The sequence below is a fragment of the Bos indicus genome, chromosome X, assembly GCF_029378745.1.
Source record: "Bos indicus isolate NIAB-ARS_2022 breed Sahiwal x Tharparkar chromosome X, NIAB-ARS_B.indTharparkar_mat_pri_1.0, whole genome shotgun sequence".
Lineage (NCBI taxonomy): Eukaryota > Metazoa > Chordata > Mammalia > Artiodactyla > Bovidae > Bos > Bos indicus.
This window is the reverse complement of record NC_091789.1, coordinates 112,769,806-112,791,549: the sequence shown is the minus strand read 5'-3', so window position 1 is coordinate 112,791,549 and position 21,744 is coordinate 112,769,806. Positions and strand designations below refer to the sequence as shown.

At 42.2% G+C, this 21,744-nt stretch overlaps 1 protein-coding gene across 2 annotated transcripts in view; it reads left to right on the top strand.

Annotated features, from left to right (window-relative positions):
- OTC (ornithine transcarbamylase) overlaps window positions 1-21,744 on the top strand; it is a 75,669-nt gene that overhangs the window by 15,689 nt on the left and 38,236 nt on the right. For both annotated transcript variants that reach the window (XM_070784691.1, XM_019956322.2), the window contains exons 3-4: window positions 1,549-1,630; window positions 12,872-12,959. In XM_070784691.1, coding sequence (XP_070640792.1) covers window positions 1,549-1,630; window positions 12,872-12,959 — 170 coding nt within the window. The remainder of the gene's footprint in view (window positions 1-1,548; window positions 1,631-12,871; window positions 12,960-21,744) is intronic.

Sequence of the window (21,744 nt, the reverse complement as noted above, 5' to 3'; positions counted from 1 at the left end):
AATTCAGGATGATGTGACGGTGTTAAAAATTTAGATTAGCAAAGAACCAATTAAAAGGTAACCAAGTAGGAGAAGAAATGGGATATGGTGCTTAGCTGGAAGCATTATTCTGCATTTTGAGCAATTTATGTTTGAAACAAAATGTAGCAGCTTCATTTAGACTGCTTAACTGTGAAAGTGTTTTCATATTCCAAGCTTGTTCAAAAGCATTTGAAAGAGCTGGTTTCAGGTTGAGAAAGTTGTACACAACCTTGATTCTCTTATCTAGCTCACAAACTCTCCAAGTTCCTATGAATGAACCAAAAACAGGTGTGACTCCAAATGCTATCGGTTCCTATCGAAGACCTTGAAATAAGGAGAAAAGCCCCTCACCTCGAGACCCCAGGCTTTTGTTTTACACACTTTGTGGTGAGGAAGGTTAGCTGGCAGGAATCTATTTGTTCTAGAACTCATCCTATCAGAAATTCCATCTATAGCAGAGGAAGGAGAAAGAGCCCCACCCCACACCCAAACTCAGATTGTTTCCACGTGACTTCTAGAAACAAAGCCTTTGCACTCTCCCAAGGATGCACGATGAAAGTGTATTTGAAACTCTGGGGTGTCATCTTTAGGAGTCTGAGTGCCCCATGTTGTGACAGAGAAGTATGTTCCTAGCTGAGAAGACACTTCCCAAACAAGCATCTTTGAAGTCATTGAACATTGGTAGAAGTTTCTTTTACTGAGTCTAAGCTTGCTCTGCTTGCCTCATTATAGGCCAATGAATATGAGAGACAAGGGCTGAGGAAAGGAATACAACTTTATTCGGAAAGCTGGCTGACCAAGAAGACTGCAGACTAATATCTCAAAATAGCCATCTTATCAGGGTCTGGATGCCAGGCTCTTCTATAGAACAGAGATGGGGGAGGTGAGGAAGTAAAGTAAAAAGGACATTAATCTTGCAAATATGTCCTGGAATGGCCAGATTTAGGGATAGGATATGTTAATTTCTTCCTTCCTGTAGCCATCCACAGGTGGACAGGGTCCTGAACAAAGGCATTTTGGTTTAACATTCAGGAAGATGAGCAGGTTTCACCAAGGCAGCCCATTATATATGGACAGTATCTTTTTACTGAACAAAAGCAACTGGAAGCAAATGTTGAAGTAAAAGAAACAGATCCAACATGGAGTCAGTTCTTCCCTCTAACATTTCCACAGATTTAAGTAAAAAGATGGTTCAAGTATGAAATATCAATACATTTTGGAACAAGTGTTCAGGTTGAACCCAGAACAACTAATATTACTTTCTCATTACATGTCAATAAGCTGTGGGGTTCCTCTTTCCTTCCCTAAATAGGGGAAGGAAATTTAAATAAATTTAAATAAATTTAAATAAACTCTTTAAATTCACTTTGTAAATAACATATGAATGCTTATTTGGGAGCAGTGTTAATTATTCTACAGTTTCTGATAATGTAAAGACTAAATCTTAAAATATAATCCTTATTAGTAGGTATAAAATGTATATTTCATTTTAATTAGTTTAATTGTATTATTATCCTTGACTTTCAGTATTTGCCTTTACTGCAAGGGAAGTCCTTAGGCATGATTTTTGAAAAAAGAAGTACTCGAACAAGATTGTCCACAGAAACAGGTGAGTTCACAGACAAACTTGGGCTTGTGTTGAAGAGGGGGCCAACGGGTGAGGACCTGGGAGGAGGAGCCCAGTGGTGGGATTTATCTGTCTCTTTGGCAACAACAAAGGGAAAACAATGTCACCAAGAGTAGCAATGGGAGCCTCTGAATGTTCTTTCTGATTCTCACAGCAGCTGCAAGCAGGAAGATGAGCCTCATCTGTAGGAATTCCATGAGGACTTGAGTAGACATCTCAAATAATTCATGTTCAGTACAGAATATTAGTGATCATAAATTCTCAGGCTTTCAATTCAACATGAGCAAGAAATGTGCATTTTTCTAATGTGTAAAGAGCTTTTCCTTGTTTATATCAATTCTGCTGGATGATGGAAACAATCTCTGCAATCCAAATCCTGTCATTTCATCGTTTACTTTGTCAGTTTAGGGTCTCTTCACACTTTCCCCACAGTCATGGTTAAGTCCTAGAGAGAATCTCAATGTCAAGGCATCTAGGGCTATAGGGATCTGGTCTTTGATCATCAGGACATCATCATCAAATGTCTGTGTTGGAATCTGCTGGGACTTCTGTATCCCTACTGGACCTTGACTGGCTCCCATTCACTGTGGAGGAGTTTGTTTTACTCTGATCACAAGATCTGAGATAGCTCTTGGTTTGGCTCGCTTGTTGACACAAGTTTGTGTGCCTGACTTCCAGTGAGACCAAACAACCTGAAATGTTGGAGTTTGGAGCAGAGAAAGGTTTACTGCAAAGCCATGCAAGGAGACAAGGTGGCTCAAGCCTTGAAACGACTTGAGCTTCCTGAAGATTTTCGATAAATCATTTTTAAAAGCCAGGTGAGGGGGTGGGGGTGGGGGTTGCAGGTACTTGATCAGTTTGTGCACAATGATTGGCTGATGGGGAGTTAGAAGGGTAGTGTCACAGGGGTTAACATTATCAGTCCTTAGAGTCCAGGAGGCCTGGGGCTAGGTGATCAGAGTCATCAAGTAGTTAACATCTTCCATTTGGTGGGATTTTTCATATTAGATAAACAACTCTGAGAATTTATTACACCAAATACTATTATCTAGATGTCTTAGAGATGAGCTGAAACAGAGGATATGGGGGAAGGTCTGTCCCTGAGAAGATCCTATAGGGTCCTGCTTGGTTATACTCTCAAGCTCTTGTCAGCTCTCCATGCCACAGTGGGCACAGAGATATTGCAAGACTCTCTCTATTGTTCCTTCCTCTTTCTGGGTGCCAGGGAGTTCTAGAATATTTGCCCCTTCCTTGAACTCTGTCTTAAAAGAGACAGATGTTCTCATCTCTGGTGTCCCCCAAACTCATCTGAAATTTCCACTATGCTTCCCACACTTCAGTACGTGGCCTGGGGGACAGACAGCAGAGTACAGTGTCAAAGGTCCACCGATGTGTTTCTGTTGCTTTTTTGCTCTTGCTCTTCATCTTCTTCCCCTCCAGTTCCCAGGTGATAAAGGAGGAGGAAAAATTGGCTTTAACTACCATGCATTCTTTCAAGTCTGTTGTTTGTACTTGAAATCCTAGCTATTGACACTCAAAATATCTTTTTTCTCAAATTATGATTGTTGTAATGAGTTTCAAAAAACCTATTTTGAAATTCATCACCTCTTTTTTCTCTTTGCATTTCTACTCCATCAGACCTCCCTTGAATCAATAACATGACTGCCCCAAAGGGCAAATGGATAGGATTGAGGAAAAGGTACCACAGACGAAAACATATTGGTTGATTCTTTGTGTATCTTATCCTACTTACAAGCCTCAGAACTTTCTAGGGCTCAGAAGCAAACAACCACTTCATGCAGTTCTTGCATTGTAAGGACCAGTAATGAGGTATCTCAAATACATAACAAAATGGAGTCCAGAGGGATCAAGTGACTTGCTAAGTTCATGCAATTAATACAAATAGCACCAGGGTTCAGATCTCAAGTTTACTGTTATTGTTAATGCACTCCCCTTGCCCATTGAGAGAAGGAAGGAGGAAGAAAGGAAACATATAAGGTGTCACCTAATCTTTAAAGTCCTAGGAAGAAAACTGATGAGAACAGTTTGTTCTTTAAAGCTGGGTCCTTTAAAAGGTCACATTGACATCTGATGTCCAGCAATGGAAAAATAAATATTGCATAAACCAGTCAGTAGTTCTGAAATTCTGCTCCTTTTCAACACTGGTTATCATTCTTAAAAATCATTAGTACTTAAGAGAGGTATTCTTTTCTGAAGCCATCAAAGAATTGATTAAATACATACAATTTTCTCAATGTTAAGTTTTTCTCAAATTATTATTTTTTCTTAGTTGTTGATGTTGTCTACCATGTTTCTCTGTTCAAATGTTACATTTAATTTCACATATCCCTGAATAAGTGATCAGTTTTACCATGCACATGTCATGTGGTAGATAAGCTACTAATAAAACCAAGAGTGAAGATTTAATAAGCTTTTGGGCACAGACCCAACACTAAGTGCTCTACATTAATTACATGGATTATCTCACTTAATCCTCAGGACAACTCCGTGAGGGTGAGACCACTGAGGAAACTGGCTAAAATAGGTTAGGCAAAAGGCCCGCAGACATATAGCTAATAAACGGCAGACCCAGGATTAGAAGCTATTATTAAACATATTTTTAAACGTCTAATTTAATTTGAGCATGTGTTAGTCATGTTTTATTCCAGCAAAATTGTTTCTACAGGTGGCATTAAGCATTTTGTTAAATGATGATTTTCTATAAAGAAGTGCTCTTTATAGAAATCTGCACAAAATTACAAACAACAAATACATGAGAAAAGGAACATATGACCATAAAAGTTATGGTTCAGAGTATTCATCATGATCTTCAATAAATACCCATGGGTTTCATTGAGATGGCATCCTGCCAAACTCAATAGTAGGAGAATCAGAGTAAGCAGCTAATTTCAATGCATATAGAAATGGTAAACCTCAACCCAAAACATGGCAGTACATTTCTATTATGTATATGTGCATCTTAATAGTTGTCTGTTGGCACAATTTTTCATCAAACCTATTACCCTGGTATTTAGAATGAAAATAGGATGTAATTAAAACTATTTCTACCCCAGATTTGTGCCAGCCTCTGGGATGTGGTGATCCTCACTGGACAGTCCTTGAGGATTCCATCCCAAACCTGAGTTGCAACGATACAGCAGTATTAGCTTGTTAGTTGGTCAGTCTTATCTGACTCTTTGTGACATGATGGACTGTAGCCTGCCATGGCTCCTCTGTCCATGGATTTCCCAGACAAGAATACTGGAGTGGGTTGCCATGCCCTCCTCCAGGGGATCCTCCTGACCCAGGGATCAAACCTGGGTCTCCTGCATTGTGGGCAGATTCTTTACTGTCTGAGCCACTGAGGTTTCCCTAGTATTATCTTAGGAGACAAAATAAAATTCTCCACCCAAATCAAGCCATATTTATTACTCATGTAATATTTTTATTAAAATGTAAGACACATACAGAAAAATGCACAAATCATTAATTACACAGTTCAATGAATTGTTATACATCCTTGTAACTAATACCCAGATAGAGAAACAATGTGAATAGCACCCAGAAGTCCTCCCTTGTATCGCCTTCCATTTACTACTCTCTGCCCCACCCCTCAAGGGTAATCATTATCGTGGCTTCTAACCTCACAGATTAGTTTAGCTGTTTTTGAACTTTATAGAAATGGAGTCATTCAGTACCTGTTCTTTTTTGTCTGGCTTCTTTTGCTCAGCATTATGTTTGGGAGCTGTATCAATGTCGCTGCATGTAGCTGTAGCTCATTCATTCCTCACTCACTTTTTGTGTATGCCAGCCTGGCAAACCAGACAATTCTCCTGTGTGACTACTGATGATTATACTCCTTCATTGCAAATTAATTGAGCAGATAGATGGATACATTTATTAATCTCGGTAAGCGCAGTATTGGATGGAAAAATGCACAGGGCATCCTAAGAGATGGTTCTTTTCATTATTTAACACTGGTATTTGACTTTCAAGGTTGTGCTTTCCAAGCTCTTTCAAATTCGTCATTTTGCAAGGTGGCAATATAGAAACCATGATACTATGCCATGGGTATGAAAGTAAAGCACAGAGAGGGCAACAGTTGCCTTATCTCTACCAGCAAGAACCCTTGGAGCCCTCACATTTGCTACGTGAATTCTATTTATACCCCTTCTTCCAAAGCTTGCAGGGATCCCTGAAGAAAAGAAAGACCAAAGTAAGATGGACTTTTATTTTCTCAGACAGAAATTTAGATATTAACAGATAAAATCCTTTGTTCAAAAATATCTGATATGTATGCACAAATGAAAGAGATAAAAACAAACTTCCTCTGGATGAAGAGTGAGGAGAAAATAGAGATCTGTCCCTCTGCCCTCCTCTCCTCAGCAATGGCAGCTCCTGGTGGCTTCTCAGAATGTCTGACATCTTCCATAAGCATGCTGCATGCTAAGGCATGCTCAGTTGTGTCCCACTCTTTGTGACCCCATGGACTGTAACCTGCCAGGCTCCTCTGTCTGTGGGATTTCCCAGGCGAGAATACTGGACTGGGTTGCCATTTCCTCCTCCAGGGGATCTTCCCGACCTAGGGAGTGAACCTGCGTCTCCTGTCTCCTGCATTGTCAGGCATGTTGCTTACCACTAGCACCACTGAAGCACTTAATTCCATCCGGGTCAGATAAATGAGCAAATGCTCGACTTGTGCTTTTGGACTAGGGTCTGAGGCTTCTTTCTGATGGGTGACCAAAAATTGCAGAGGTAATTCCTTTTTGGAGGCAATGGCTTCCCATTTTATCTCCTTCAAGAACTGCTGAAGGCTTTGTCGACTGAAAAACATTCAACAAACTGAAAGTTGAGAATTATATTTTATTCAGTGGACTTGCTGAGGACTGAAGCCCGGGAAGCTGTCTCTCAGTTAGCTCTGAGGGACTGCTCAGAAGAGGTCAGGGAACAGCCAGGATACATAGGAATTCTGAACTTAAAACCAGGTCGTTGGAACATTGAACGATTACCATTAATGAAAGAAACCAGACATCCCAAGTTAATGAATTTAGTTTTTTTCTATGTATTGGAAGAGCTTTTCTATGTATTACAAGAGTCTGGGCTCATGGAAATCATTCCTTTGATATGCATCTTAGCTATCCAGCACCAGTATCCTGTTCTTAGGCTTTTTATGGTGGCTCATTGGGTAAAGAACCCACCTGCAATGCAGGAGACACAAGAGACACAGGTTTGATCCCTTGGTTGGGAAGATCCCTTGGAAGAGGGCATGGCAACCCATTCCAGTATTCTTGCCTGGAGAATTCCCATGGACAGAGAAGCCTGGCGGGCTACAGCACATGGGGTCACAAAGAGTCGATGGGATTGAAGTGACTGAGCACTCATCCTGTTCTTTCCCATCCCGAGTCCCCTCAGGGTGCACTGTTGGGGTGGCTGCAGTGGCTGAGGGCTTGGGAGTGGGCAGCCTTTTTGTCTTCATCCTGAGTTTCCTCAGGGCTCACACTTGGGGCAGTGGTAGTGGCTGATGGCTTGACAGCCACAGCATCCTTTGCTTGCTGATATGGCAGGCTACATTTTTCCGTCAGAGCTTCCGCTGCTATTTCCTAACACTTTCTGTAACCTTTCTTCCTACCCCTATTGGCTAAGTCCAGATTTGATGTGAATCTTCTTTATAGCACAAAGAAAAAAATGAAAACACAACAAACTAAACCTGGATTGTTAGCAAAATGACTTCTAGTCAAAGTAAGAGTATGACTTCAAGTAGACCAGCCAGGAGGTCTTAAACTGCTTGAAACCTTCCTCCACAGCCCCCAACCCTCAGTGGCATTTCCCTATGCCAGGCACATAGTAGGGGCATAATAAATACTTTCTTGATGAATATGCAGTATTCATATTTGTTTAGGTGATTTCCCTTGTTTAGAAACAGATTAAGTGCTCAAGAGTGATTCATAATTATAATCATCACAAAATCCTATTAGCTCACTTAACAGATAATAGAAAAGTCCATTAACAAAATTAGGAGATGTTTGCAAGTAAGAAGAATGGGTTCTCTCCCCAGAGTCAAAATCCTTCCTACATTTATTCAACAAGTTTGTGTTGAATACTTACTATGTGAAAGATAAAACTGAAAATGTTAGCTGCTCAGTAGTGTCCAGCTCTTTGCCACCCGCCAGGCTCCTCTGTCCATGGGATTCTCCAGGCAAGAACACTGGAGTGGGTTGTCATTAACCTTTTCCAGGGGATCTTCTCAAACTAGGGATCGAACCCAGGTCTCCCCCATCGCAGATTGATTCTTCATCTGAGCCACCAGGGAAGCCACTTACTATGTACCCATATTTATTCTAGGTTCTTGAGACTAATATTGTTAATGCAAGTTTGTGTGCCCAATGCAGTGAGCCAAACAAACTGAAAGGTCAGAGTTTGGAACAGGGAAAGGTTTATTGCAGAACCATGCAAGGAGAAAGGTGGATGATGCCCTAAACGCCCCGAGGTCCCAGAAGGGTTTCAGCAAAGCATTTTTAAAAGCCAGGTGTGGAAGCGGGGGTCACTAGGTCTGAGATCAGCTTGTTCAGGGTTCTCTGACTGGCTGATGGTGAGGGAGCAGGGAGATGTCACAAGCTTTATCAACCTTTAGGCTCCAGGAGGCCTGTGGCTTTGTATTCAAGGTCTTCAAGTACTTAACACCTTACTTTTGTTGGAGAGAGGATGACTTTTTACATCTCCAAAACAACTCAGGAAATGTGCATCAAATACCAATACCTAGGTACTTCAGAGAGGAGCTAAAGCAGAGCATACAGGGGAAGGCCTTTCCCTGAAGGCCCCTTAAGGGTTCTGCTTGGTTATAACATATCAGTGAATAAAAGATAGGAAAATCCCTGCCTTCTTGGAGCTGAGATTCTAGTTGGTATGCAGATAATAAACAAGAGACATAATAAATTGTAAGTGAATGATGTATCATGGTGGATGGTGATCAGTGCTCTCAACAAAGACAAGACTGCCTGCAAGTGAGGGAAAAATATGTGTCCTATTATTTGGACTTTGCCTTTTACTCTGAGTAAACAGGGGAATCTTTGGAGGGTTTTGAACAGAGGAGGAACGTGGTCTAACTTGCATTTTATTTATTAAATTAAAAAGAAGATTTATTTTCTTGGCCATGCCACATAGCATGTGAGGCCTTAGTTCAGCATATGAGCTCTTAGTTACCCAAACAGGGATCAGACCCATGCTTCTTGCATTGGAAGTGAGGAGTCTTAACCATTGGACCACAAGGGATGCTCCTAACTTCCATTTTAAATGGATCTCTCTGCTCTGTTGAGAATAAACCGGGGCACTGCTGCTGCTGCTGCTAAGTCACTTCAGTCCTGTCCGACTCTGTGTGACCCCATAGATGGCAGCTTACCGGGCTCCCCTGTCCCTGGGATTCTCCAGGCAAGAACACTGGAGTGGGTTGCCATTTCCTTCTCCAATGCATGCAAGTGAAAAGTGAAAGTGAAGTCGCTCAGTTGAGTCCGACTCTTAGCGACCCCATGGACTGCAGCCTACCAGGCTCCTCCGTCCATAGGATTTTCCAGGCAAGAGTACTGGAGTGGGGTGCCATTGCCTTCTCCGAACCGGGGCACTAGGGGTGGAGAATTCCATGGACTATACAGTCCATGGGGTCGCAAAGAGTCAGACATGACTGATAGACTTTCACTTTCACTTTTCGGGGGTGGAAATAAGATAGAAGCAGTGAAAGCTGTCAACAGGTAGGTACAGTATATAGAGGCTGGGGCCATGGTGATGGCAGATTTGGGCCAGATAAGAGGGCTAGATTCGGGAAATATTTTGAAGGGAGAGTCAACAAGATTCCTGATGTATCGGGTAAAAGAGAGGTGTGAAGGATGACTTCAAGGTTTCCATCTGAGCAACTGTCAGCAGGATGGAGCAGGATAGAGCCAATCAGGCAGGATGGAGATGAAGTGTTTTAGAAGTGTGGAGTTTGGGATGTCTATTAGACACACAGCAAAGATGATGAAGGGGCCACTGGGTATTAGTTTGGAGTATGGGAGTGAGATGTGACAGAGATACCTAGAAGTCAGTCAGTTCAGTCACTCAAGTCATGTCCGACTTTTTGTGGTCCCATGGACTGCAGCACAACAGGCTTCCCTGTCTATCACCAACTCCTGGAGATTGCTCCAACTTATGTCCATCAAGTCAATGATGCCATCCAGCCATCTCATCCTCTTATTGTCCCCTTTTCCTCCTGCCTTCAATCTTGCCCAGAATCAGGTTCTTTCCCAATGAGTCAGTTCTTCACATCAGGTGGCCAAAGTATTGGTGCTTCAGCTTCAGCATCAGCATCAGTCCTTCCAGAGAATATTCAGAACTGATTTCCTTTAGTATTGACTGGTTTGATCTCCTTGCAGTCCGAGGGACTCGCAAGAGTCTTCTCCAACACCACAGTTCAAAAGCATCAATTCTTTGGCACTCAGCTTTCTTTATGGTCCACCTCTCACATCTGTACATGACTGCTAGAAAAACCATAGCTTTGACTAGACGAACCTTTGTCAGCAAAGCAATGTCTCTGCTTTTTGCTTTTTAATATGCTGTCTAGGTTGGTCATAGCTTTTCTTCCAAGGACCATGCATCTTTTAATTTCATGGCTGCAGTCACCATCTGCAGTGAATTTGGAGCCCTCCCAAAATAAAGTCTGTCACTGTTTCCATTGTTTCCCCATCTATTTGCCATGAAGTGATGGGACTAGATGCCATGATCTTAGTTTTTTGAATGTTGAGTTTTAGGCCAGCTTTTTCACTCTCCTCTTTCACTCTCATCAAGAGGCTCTTTAGTTCCTCTTTGCTTTCTGCCATAAGGGTGGGATCATCTGTATATCTGAGGTTATTGATATTTCTCCCAGCAATCTTGATTCCAGCTTGTGTTTCATCCAGCCTGGCATTTTGCATAATGTACTCTGCATATAATTTAAATAAGCAAAGTGACAATATACAGCCTTGACGTACTCCTTTCCCAATTTGGAACCAGTCCATTGTTCCATGTCCGGTTCTAACTGTTCCTTCTTGATCTGCATACAGATTTCTCAGGAGGCAGGTAAGGTGGTCTGGTTGTCCCATCTCTTGAAGAATTTTCTAGTTTGTTGTGATCAACACAGTCAAAGGCTTTGGTGTAGTCAATAAAGCAGAAGTAGATGTTTTTCTGGAACTCTCTTGCTTTGTCTATGATCGAATGGATGTTGGCAATTTGATCTCTGGTTCCTCTGCCTTTTCTAAATCCAGCTTGAACATCTGGAAGTTTTCAGTTCATGTATTGTTGAAGCCTAGCTTGGAGAATTTTGAGCATTACTTTGCTAGTGTGTGAGATGAGTGCAATTGTGCAGTAGTTTGAATGTTCTTTCTAAAATTAAAAAAAAATTCACTGTGGAATGCAAAAAAAAAAAAAAACCAAAACATGTGTTAAAGGCTTCACTGGGTTTTTTCATGAGACTTCGGGTTGAGTTTCTGTTCATAGGTCTAATACTTCTTACAACACAATTCACCATGCAATTAATGATTTCTCTCTTTCTCACAGGAAACAGGTAGGATTAGAATATTGTGACTGTTGCATATTTCCCAAAAGACAAGTTAGGTAGAAAAGTAATGTTTCCAAGGAGGGAAAAAGTAATGTTTGCAAACTCCCTCAGACAAGTCTCTATCTTGTAATTATACCTTTACATTGTGTATGTATATATATCTAAGAAAGCCTGCCTATTGAACCTTTCTCAGATGATAGAGTAAAGTTCTGATTGGATGTCATCATTTCCCATAATTTTGCCCCAGGGTGTGTGATAAAAGGGTTCTCCTTGTTCCGACAGAGTTTAGCTATGGCTTGAGGCAGACCCCTGTCTGTCATCCTCCCAGACCAATGGGATGTGCTATGAGGGTGGGAAAGGAGCCAGCTTCATCTGCTTAGATGTCTGCAGTAATCTCACATTCCATGGAGGGTTGAAAAGTGGCGAGGGTAATATGTAAGTGGTGCTTAACTCTGTCTTGGTTGGAGGATAAATAAAACGGTTGAATGACCTTTGATCTCACTAACTTTTGAAATTTTATTTACTTTTGGCTGGGCTAGGTCTTCATTGCTCCATAAAGGCTCTTCTCTAGTGGCAGAAAGTGGGGGCTACTCTCCAGCTGTGATGCACAGAGAGCCATCACAGTAGCCACAGTACTCACCACTACTCTCCAGTGTGGTGGCTTCTCTTGTTGCAGAGCACAGGCTCTAGGTACATGGGCTTCAGCAGTTGTGGCTCACGGGCTCTAAAGTGCAGGCTCAGTAGTTGTGGCGCATGGGCTTAGTTGCCTCACAGCGTGTGGGATCTTCCCAGACCAGGGATTGAAATCATGTCCTCTGCATTGGCAGATGGATTCTGAACAACTGGACCATCAGAGAAGTTCGATCTTGCTGATTTTTAGAGAACTGAAACTGCCATTTCAATGCTCACTTTATTTTCAATTTTTTAAAAAGGTATAATGTATATATAGGAAATGCACAGATCTTAAGTGTGTGCAATTCAGTAAGTATTGAAGAATACATATACCCATGTATTGGTATGTAACCTTACCATGTCTGTCAAGGTATAACGTACTTCTGTTACCCCAGAAAGTTCACCAATGCTCTTTCCCAGCCAATCACCCTCTCCAGAAGCAACAAGTATTTTAATTTCAGCCACTCTATGTTTGTTTCACCCATTGTAGAACTTCATATGAATGGAATTATACATTATGTACTCTTTTGCGTCTAGCTTCTTTCATTCAGCATAATGTTTGTGAGATTCATCCATGTTGTGTGTACAGTTCATTTCTTTTAATTACTGAGCAGTGTTCCATTGCCATCCATGACATCCCACACTACAGTTGATGTTCCCATTTTCCTGGTGGACATCACTTATATATTTTAAGATTAAAAATGAGATATAGCCTCCAGAAAGGAACAATGGCCCATAATCACACAGTTCTGAAAAGATGGTGGAGAGATGGTCACACATCTGAAGGAGAGTTAAGTGCTAGTACAGAAAATCTCATATACTTCTCTCAGCTCCTCATTTTGCTTTCCCTGGGAATTCCCTATTAGAGAGGCTGGTGAGATTGAAAGATTTTGACTTTTCAATTAAGATGGTGCTGAGACCTCATGATTTTGTTTGCTACTTTAATTCTTTTTTTTCAAAAAGCCTTTCTTCTCTCTCTTTTACTGCAGGCTTTGCACTTCTGGGAGGACACCCTTGTTTTCTTACTACGGACGATATTCATTTGGGTGTGAATGAAAGTCTCACAGATACAGCCCGGTTTGTAAATCTTCTCTTGGAAGCTTATTTCACAATTTATGGATACATCTTAAAAAGAAAATATGCTTCGCTTTAACTAGCGGTTTTCCCTCTCAGCATCCTTTGGACTGTTCTGTTTTTGTTCTTTACCTTTTTACCTGATGTCCTGAATGAATTTCTCTCATCTTCTGGCCACTTTCCTTGGGTTAATTTTTTTTTTTTTCTTAGCAATTTGAAGAGGCTTCTGATTATAGAATTTCAAACTCCAGGAGATTTAGTCATCAAGCATGACTCTTATGTTTTTCAGCTGAAGAAATGGAAGGCCAGGAAAATTGACATGTTCAATGACCCATAACCTGCTAGCATCAGAGCAGGAAGTAATATTGAGGGCTAACATTTATTGGACATTTATTATGTGTAAGGCATTGTTCTGACTCATTTAATCCTTATAAAAACCCAAACAGATTGGCATAAAGAAGGGAAACAACTTTATTAGGGACATACTAGCTACTATAAGACAAAAATCTCAAAATGTCAGAAGCTTAACATAGTGCAAATGTTCCTGATTGATAAGACAGAAGGAGTGATTGTTTATGTGGCCATTTAGGGACTGGGGATGAAAATGGCTCTGCTATCTTCAACATGTGGCCTCCAAGGTTATCCTAGGTGTCAACATCCAGCCAGGTGCTAGGGAAGAGTGCCTGGGGACAGGATGCTCACTTCAAAGCCACCTTAGCAGGGAAGCAGCACAATCACTTCCACTCACATTCTATCAGCAACTCCTAAGTAGCTCAGCCCTACCTGGATGAAAGTAGAGGTGAGAAAAGGCTCTGAATCACTATACTATAATTAGAGACTGAAACATAGGTCCTCTGACTTCCCATGCAGTGCTCTCACCATTGTATCATGCCTGATAGAGAAATACAGAGCAAATGTCTGTGTTTAAATATCTCACACTTGATATCAAAGACTAATGATTATTTTCTGAAAACAATATGTCATAAAGCAACTCCCTGCAGACACTGCCCGCTTTTTATGGCCGATACCCTAGTATGTACTAAAGAATCCACCTCATTTGAATTGCTGAAGAGATTTGAAATAACTCATCTTTAAAACTTTTAGTTATGTTATTTAAGATGAGACAGTGTTAGTATTAAGCCGTGTTGTGTTCATCTTCTGGATGCAAGGGACAAGAAGAATAAATAAACATAAAAGAGTTTTTCTTCTAAATATGCTGTCACTGGTTAGAATTCTATTTGCCTAATAATTCTGTTTCCACCAGAGTGAAATATGCTTTGTTCCAGAATAATATTACAAGCTGGTTAGGGGATGAAGCCAGGGACACAACCAGGAAAGAAGTTTCAGTGGGGATCCTCTATATAGGACCAAGTGAATGACAGTGAGTGTCACATGTGAACTAGTGGTTGGAAGAAGGTACGGTTGGAGAAACAGATGAGCATTCAATAGAGAGTGAAGGAGTGCAGAAGTGCAGATCGGCAGCCAGAAAGAGGTCAGGGCCCAGAAATCAGGGGAGTGGGCGGGACCTCCAAAGCAAGAGACAAATAGCCAAGCATGGGTTGAAAGCGGAGGACGAGTGTAAACATGTTCTTTTCTGTGCTTGCTCACCACACAACAATTGCCACTGGAAGTCCTTCATTAGAGGAGCTCTACACAGATCCTGGGAAAAACAATCACAAGTTCTGCTAGTGGTAAAGAACCCATCTGCCAATGCAAGACACATAAGAGACTTGGGTTTGATCCCTGAGTTGGGAAGATCCCTTGAAGGAGGGCATGGTAACCCACTCCAGTATTCTTGCCTGGAGAATCCTGATGGACAGAGGAGCCTGGCAGGCTACAGTTCACGGGGTTGCAAAGGGTTGTACACGACTGAGCAACTAAGCATGCACATCTCATTGTGGGAGAATTGCAGACTGAACGCCAAAGAATTGATGCTTTGGAACTGTGGTGTTGGAGAAGACTCTTCAGAGTCCCTTGGACTGCAAGGAGATCCAACCAGTCCATTCTGAAGATCGGCCCTGGGATTTCTTTGGAGGGAATGATGCTGAAGCTGAAACTCCAGTACTTTGGCCACCTCATGCGAAGAGTTGACTCATTGGAAAAGACTCTGATGCTGGGAGGGATTGGGGGCAGGAGGAGAAGGGGACGACAGAGGATGAGATGGCTGGATGGCATCACTGACTCGATGGATGTGAGTCTGAGTGAATTCCGGGAGTTGGTGATGGACAGGGAGGCCTGGCATGCTGCGGTTTATGGGGTCGCAAAGAGTTGGACACGACTGAGCAACTGAACTGAACTGAACTGAAACCTCAAGGACCAGAGAAGGCAATGGCACCCCACTCCAGTACTCTTGTCTGGAAAATCCCATGGACAGAGGAGCCTGGTAGGCTGCAGTCCATGGGGTCGCTGGGAGTCGGACACAACTGAGGGACTTCACTTTCACTTTTCCCTTTCATGCATTGGAGAAGGAAATGGCAACCCACTCCAGTGTTCTTGCCTAGAGAATCCCAGGGATGGGGGAGCCTGGTGGGCTGCCGTCTATGGGGTCACACAGAGTCAGACACGACTGAAGTGACTTAGCAGCAGCAGCAGCAGCAAACCTCAAGGACAGGTACACTTAGGGAGGGACAGGAGTAAATTGTTAAGGTACAAGGAAAATTAGGGTAGTGCAATATCATAAGAGGCTGGAATGGGTGATGGAGATGTCAGAAATGGGGGGTGGGTAGAGTAGATACTGTGGAAATCTGACTCTTTTGTGCACCCCATCACTGCTTCATCTGCCCAAATACCTGACAAACAAGATATGGCTGAGATTCAGAAATTCACTAAATCTAAATTGAAGAAGACAAGGGAAATCCACCGCCTTGCACAGAAGTAATTGAACAGGAGAAGCAAGGAAGTGAATCTTAATGGCATCGACCCTGCCAATATGCACAGTACAACCCATTGCAATTGCCTCCTTACTTTTTGTAGCAGTTAAACTCTGTGAGATGCAAAGAGATTGGATGATGTTTAAATGATAGTGCTGGCCCTTTGGAATTGAGGCAAGCGTACACCTGACATTGATTGACGGTGTTGCTTCACTAATCTGCCTGTCTGGCTGCTTTGGGGGCCTGGTGGAACAAAAAAATAGTGACTGCCCACTGGTGAAAAAAACCTGATGGGGAAAATACTGAATATGGCAACAGAAAAAAAAAATAAAGCAAATTGGGCCAGTGTCCTGAAAACTGTTAAGTGCAATTTCCAAAATGTCATTTATTTAATCAAATGATTTAATTATTCATTTATTCAAAAATATTAACCCAATGCCTGATTTTTCTTCCAGGTGTTGGTTTAGCACTGAGAATAAAATGCTGATCAAATCAAACAAAATACTTTTTCGAGTGGAAATTATATTCTAGAGGGAGGAGGCTTTCAATAAACAAAAAATAAAGCATGAATACAATAGAGGGTTGAAATAAGTGCTATGATGAAGTCAAAGCAGGGGGATCTGTGGGTAGAGTGGGGGCTCCTTTAGATTGGGTGGTCAGGGAAGGCCTCTCTGAGGAGGTGACTGTTAAGGGGAGTGCTCACTGAAAAGATAGAGCGAGGTATTAAAGGCTATAGGGAAAGCATCTCAGACAGGAAGAGCTGCTGGTACAAAAGCTTAAGGCAAGAACAAGTTTGATGCACTGGAGAACAGAAGGACAGCTAGCAACGTTTTTATATCAGCAAATAAACATAGTTTAAACTTGCAAATTTAAAAAGCAATGTACCCTTACAAGCTGGTCCTGTCTAAGACACCAAAAGAAGGAAAAACCAGATCAAGAAGTAAAAGACCTAAATACACATTCAAAATAAAATGTATTGCTCTTTTCTTGCATGCATGCTAGGTTGCTTCAGTCGCGTCAGACTCTTTGTGACCCTCTGGACTGTAGCCCGCCAGGCTCCTCTGTCCATGGGATGCTGCAGGCAAGAATTCTGGAGTGGCTTGCCATGCCCTACTCCAGGGGATCTTCCCAACCCGGGTCAAACCTGCATCTCCTGCAGCTCCTGCATTGCAAGCCGATTCTTTATTGCTGAGCCACAAGAGAAGCCCCATTGCTCTTTTCTTACTTGATTACAATAATTAAACCTGTTCACTTGTCAAAATGTAGTGGGTGAGGGGGACAGGAGACTTCCCTTGCAGTCTAGTGGTCAAGACTCCAGAGGCACGGGTTCAATCCCTGGTTAGGGAACTAAGGCCCCTGCATGCCATGTGATACAGCCAATATATATACAGCTGACTCACTGGAAAAGTCCCTGATGCCTGGAAAGATTGAGGGCAGGAGAAGAGGGCATCAGAGGATGAGATGGCTGTATGGCATCACTGATGCAATGGACAAGAACTTGGGCAAACTTTGGGAGATGGTAAGGGACAGAGAGGCCTGGCATGCTGCAGTCCATGGGGTTGCAAAGAGTTGGACATGACTGGGCGACTGAACAACAACAGCCAATATATACAGCATATATATATATACACACACACACATATATCATTGGTGAATTCTCTTTAGCTAAGTCTTAGTTGAGTATCGTATAATCTGAGGGCACCACTGGGGAGTGAAAGGGAGTGCTCAGATGGAGCTGTTGACTGATATTGTGGAGGAGCTGGTATGTCAGGGTCCCAAGACCAACCCCAGGTTCAATGATCCATTAGGAGGATTCGCATGACTCAGGATATGGTCATGGCTAAGATTCATTACAAAAAAAAAAAAAGGATAGAAAGCAAAGGGAAAAGGCACATGGGCAAAGGCCAGGGGAGACCAGGCACAAGGTTGCAAGGGTCTTCTCCTGGTGGGGTCAACAGTTCATGCTTAATTCCCCCAGCAATCAGCTGTGGCCACATGTGTGAAATGCTATTTTTCATGGAAGCCCATTAGACACAGAGTGCATAAGACTTTTATTGGGGACTGGTCACATAGGCACCGTCTGCCTAGCATGAAGCCAGCTTCTAGACTCCCAAAAAGATTCTGTTCAGCATAATCCATAGTATTTTTACAAACAGTTTAGGGAGTGAGCCATCCTTATCATTTCTGGGAATGGTGGAAACCCTCCCACCAAAGTTCAAGTTCCCAGATGCCAGCCAAGGACCAACCTAGGAAGCAGGCCTTTTAAAGACAGCCATCTCAGGACTGCTGTGTTAACTCTTGCCCCCCCCCCCCCCAACAAATGGGCCATGATTTCTCTTCTGAATTTTGCTAAACTAGTAAGGACGTGTATCCTACACCCATGGAAAGACAGCCTGAAGATTCAGTATGGATCCTCAGTTCAGTGTGGATCCCTGTAGGGTCAGTCTCCCATTGGTGAAAATTGACCATTGCTCACTTCCCTCTTTAGAAAAGTCTCTCTTAGTGACTCTTTTCCACCCCTAACATATCAGAAGCTACAAAAGATATACATATGTATTCCATTACATTTGCTTCAAATCGGGTGTTATTTTCAGATTTTGTTAATTCTCAGGTGCTCTACCAGGGTCAAGGGTTGGATGTTCTATTTTTCCCTTCACTCCGGGCTTGTCTTTTTAGATATGACACCTTGTGTGTGTTAGTCGCTCAGTCGTGTCCAACTCTTTGTGACCCCATGCATTGTAGCCCACCAGGCTCCTTTGTCCATGGGATTCTCCAGGCAAGACTACTGGAGTGGGTTGCCATTTCCTTCTCCAGATCACTTACTCTTTGGAAGTTTAAAAATGGATGAAACTTAGCAACAGCAGTGGGACATTATCACTCCACTTTCAAGCCTTTCTGTTTCTTCCATAATGACAGCTGTTCATGCCTAATGCTCTGAGTCCACTATTGAAAGGTTCATAATACAATAGCTTCACAGTCATTTTCACTTTAACACAGTACTTAGTAAAACAGCTTCAGGAAACATGTATGAAAGGCACCATATAAAACCAAATAATGTAACATTGTTCTACTCTAATTAAGTCCCCTATAGAGGTAATTTACTTATGGTAGTGATTGCTAAAGTGTTTTCTGTCAGTGTAAAACCAGTAGGAAGGAAACTCAGCATAAACCACTGTATTAGTTTCCTAGGGCTGCCATACAAATTACCACAAACTTGGTGGCTTAGAAACAACACAGATCTATTCTCTCACAGTCCTGGAGGCTCCTGTTGCTGCTGCTGCTGCTGCTAAGTCACTTCAGTTGTGTCTGACTCTTAGCGACCCCATGGACTGCAGCCTACCAGGCTCCTCCGTCCATGGGATTTTCCAGGCAAGAGTACTGGAGGGGGGTGCCATTGCCTTCTCCAGTCCTGGAACCTAGAAGCCCCAAATCCACATGCCAGCAAGGCCATGTTCTCCCTGAAGGCTCTAGGGAAGAATCTTTCCTCACCTCTTCCTAGCTTCTGGAGGCTCTCAGCAAGCTTTGGCACTCCTCAGCTTGTAGCTCGGCTTGTAGCTTGTCACTCCAGTCTATGATTCCACCTTGATCTTCTCTGTATATCTCTGTGTTTCTTCACCTCTTCTAAGGAAAACATCTGTCACTGGATTTAGGGTCCAGCCTACCCCAGCATGACTTCATCTTAACTAATAACATTCGCAAAGACCCTACTTCCAAACTCTGCCCCATTCTCAGTTTCCTGGTAGATATGAATCTGGGGGACACCATTCAATCCATTGGGCTTGGGGGTGGCTCAGTGGTAAAGAATTCACCTGCCAATGCAGGAGGCACAGGTTCGATCCCTGGGTTGGGAAGATCCTCTGGAGAAGGAAATGGCAACCCACTCCAGTATTCTTGCCTGGAAAAAATCACATGGACAGAGGAGCCTGGCAGACTACAGTCCATGGAGCTGCAAAGAGTCAGACATGACTTAGCAACTGAACAACAACATTCAACCCACTACACAACCACATATCCATATGGCCCTGCAGCAATGTGGAAGGGTTTCAAATCATTGTCATTCTGGTAGTTCAAATAATGGAAGTTACAAAGGAATTTGTGGATGAGACACGGTCCTTAAGAGTAGGAATGTGAAAAAAAAGAGTAGGAGTTAAACTATTGTCATATTGAAAGGAATGTTTTGAAAAGCTGGAATACTGTTCCTAAGATATTTATAGTAATGATTTTAGGACCAAAAAAGGTAATCTTATTTATGTTTCTTGGTAAAATGTTTTAAAATGTTGGTACATAATGGGAAATATGTACCTAACTGGATACTAATAAATTTGTATCTAAATAGGAAATATGATGTCTCCATGAATCTTTACAGAGGCCACCAAGCAGCATGGCAGTTTTATGTCCTTGGGTAAATAGTAACAAAAGCCAGTTGTTCACAACATGAAATATGATGTAGTTCAGAGGCAGTTTGCCATAGTGTAAGAGTAAGGGCTTCGAAGCAGGGTTGGACTTTAGGTCACAGCTCATAGCACATTGGCCCTGTGGTTTGGACCAGTTGCTTCTGAGACTTAGGTTTCTCAGTTGTAAAATGGATGTACAAATACGTATCCCAATGAGTTATATGAGGGTAAATCACATAGTGCTTTTAAAGGACAGGCACATGGGAGAAATTCGTGTATTTTTCACTGAATCAAGTTACAGTCTAATTCAATCTCAGGAGAAGCCCTGACTCAACTCTGGCCATCTTCGTGGTCTCCTAGTCAGTTTACACTGACCCAACACTAAAATTCCTATAGCACATTTTGAGGAGGTTGTTATGAATACCATTATGCCCTAACCATTTATCTCTGAGGTCTTCAAAACATATACATCAAAAATATGGCAATTTCATTCAACATCCCTGTGCTTCCATCTTTGAGGGGAGCCAATCTAGGTGTGCTGAAGGTATTATTTTGTTTCCTTGTCATTCTTATATTGATATAACTAAAATTATAACCTGGGTAGAGAATATCAGAGCACTGGAATATTCTCCATCCCAGAGGGAGATTCAGTCAGCAAGTTTATTCCTTGGCCAATTTACACTGGGGATAAAGTCTACGCCTTCTCTAGGGCCTTAGCCTGTTTCCATAAAAAATAAAAACAGGAAATGCCCATTTTTAAATGATTACAGGGTTCTCAACGGTATCATTATACACAGCCCCAAATTCCTCCTACTGTTGGCCAATCAGTTATTCAACTGGTTGGAGAGAGACATCATTGATAACATACTGGAAATTAGGGGTGAGAAATGGAATATTTCTTGCCATATCAGTAAACAAGGAAGTCCCAGTCATCAGTGACTGCAACCCTCCAATGTGCGTTGGTGAGCCCTAAGGGCACTCAGGAAGGAGAATACATGTGATCTAGCAGCCATCAGAATGGCGGCCACTACCTAGGTGAGCCCTGAGGAAGGAAGCTCAGGATGTGAGAACAGGATACTGGCCCCAGATAGCTGAGATGAGTATGAAAGGAATGATTTCAGTGAGCCCAGACTCTTGCATCTTTCCATACAAAGAAAAGTTAAGTTAGGTTACCTTTTGAATTAAGTTAACTGAATTCCTTGTTAGGTTACCTAGTTTTCTTTAATTAACAACAATCTTCAGATGTTCAGACCACCTGCCCTTCGTTAACAAAACTTCTATATAACCTGGCTCCTCAGCTCCTTGGAGCAGTTCTCTTCCTGGTTACTTGAGATTCAGTCTCCCGGCCTTGAAGTCCTAAAAATTCCCACTGAATGAACCATAACTCTCAACTTTCAGGTTGTTAATATTTTTTAGGTCAACGCTAGGACACACAGAAATTCAAGGCAGGATAGGGACATAGGAAAGAATGCACGGCACGACCCTATGAGAATACAACCACTGTCTGTCTTCAGCTTTTGCAAT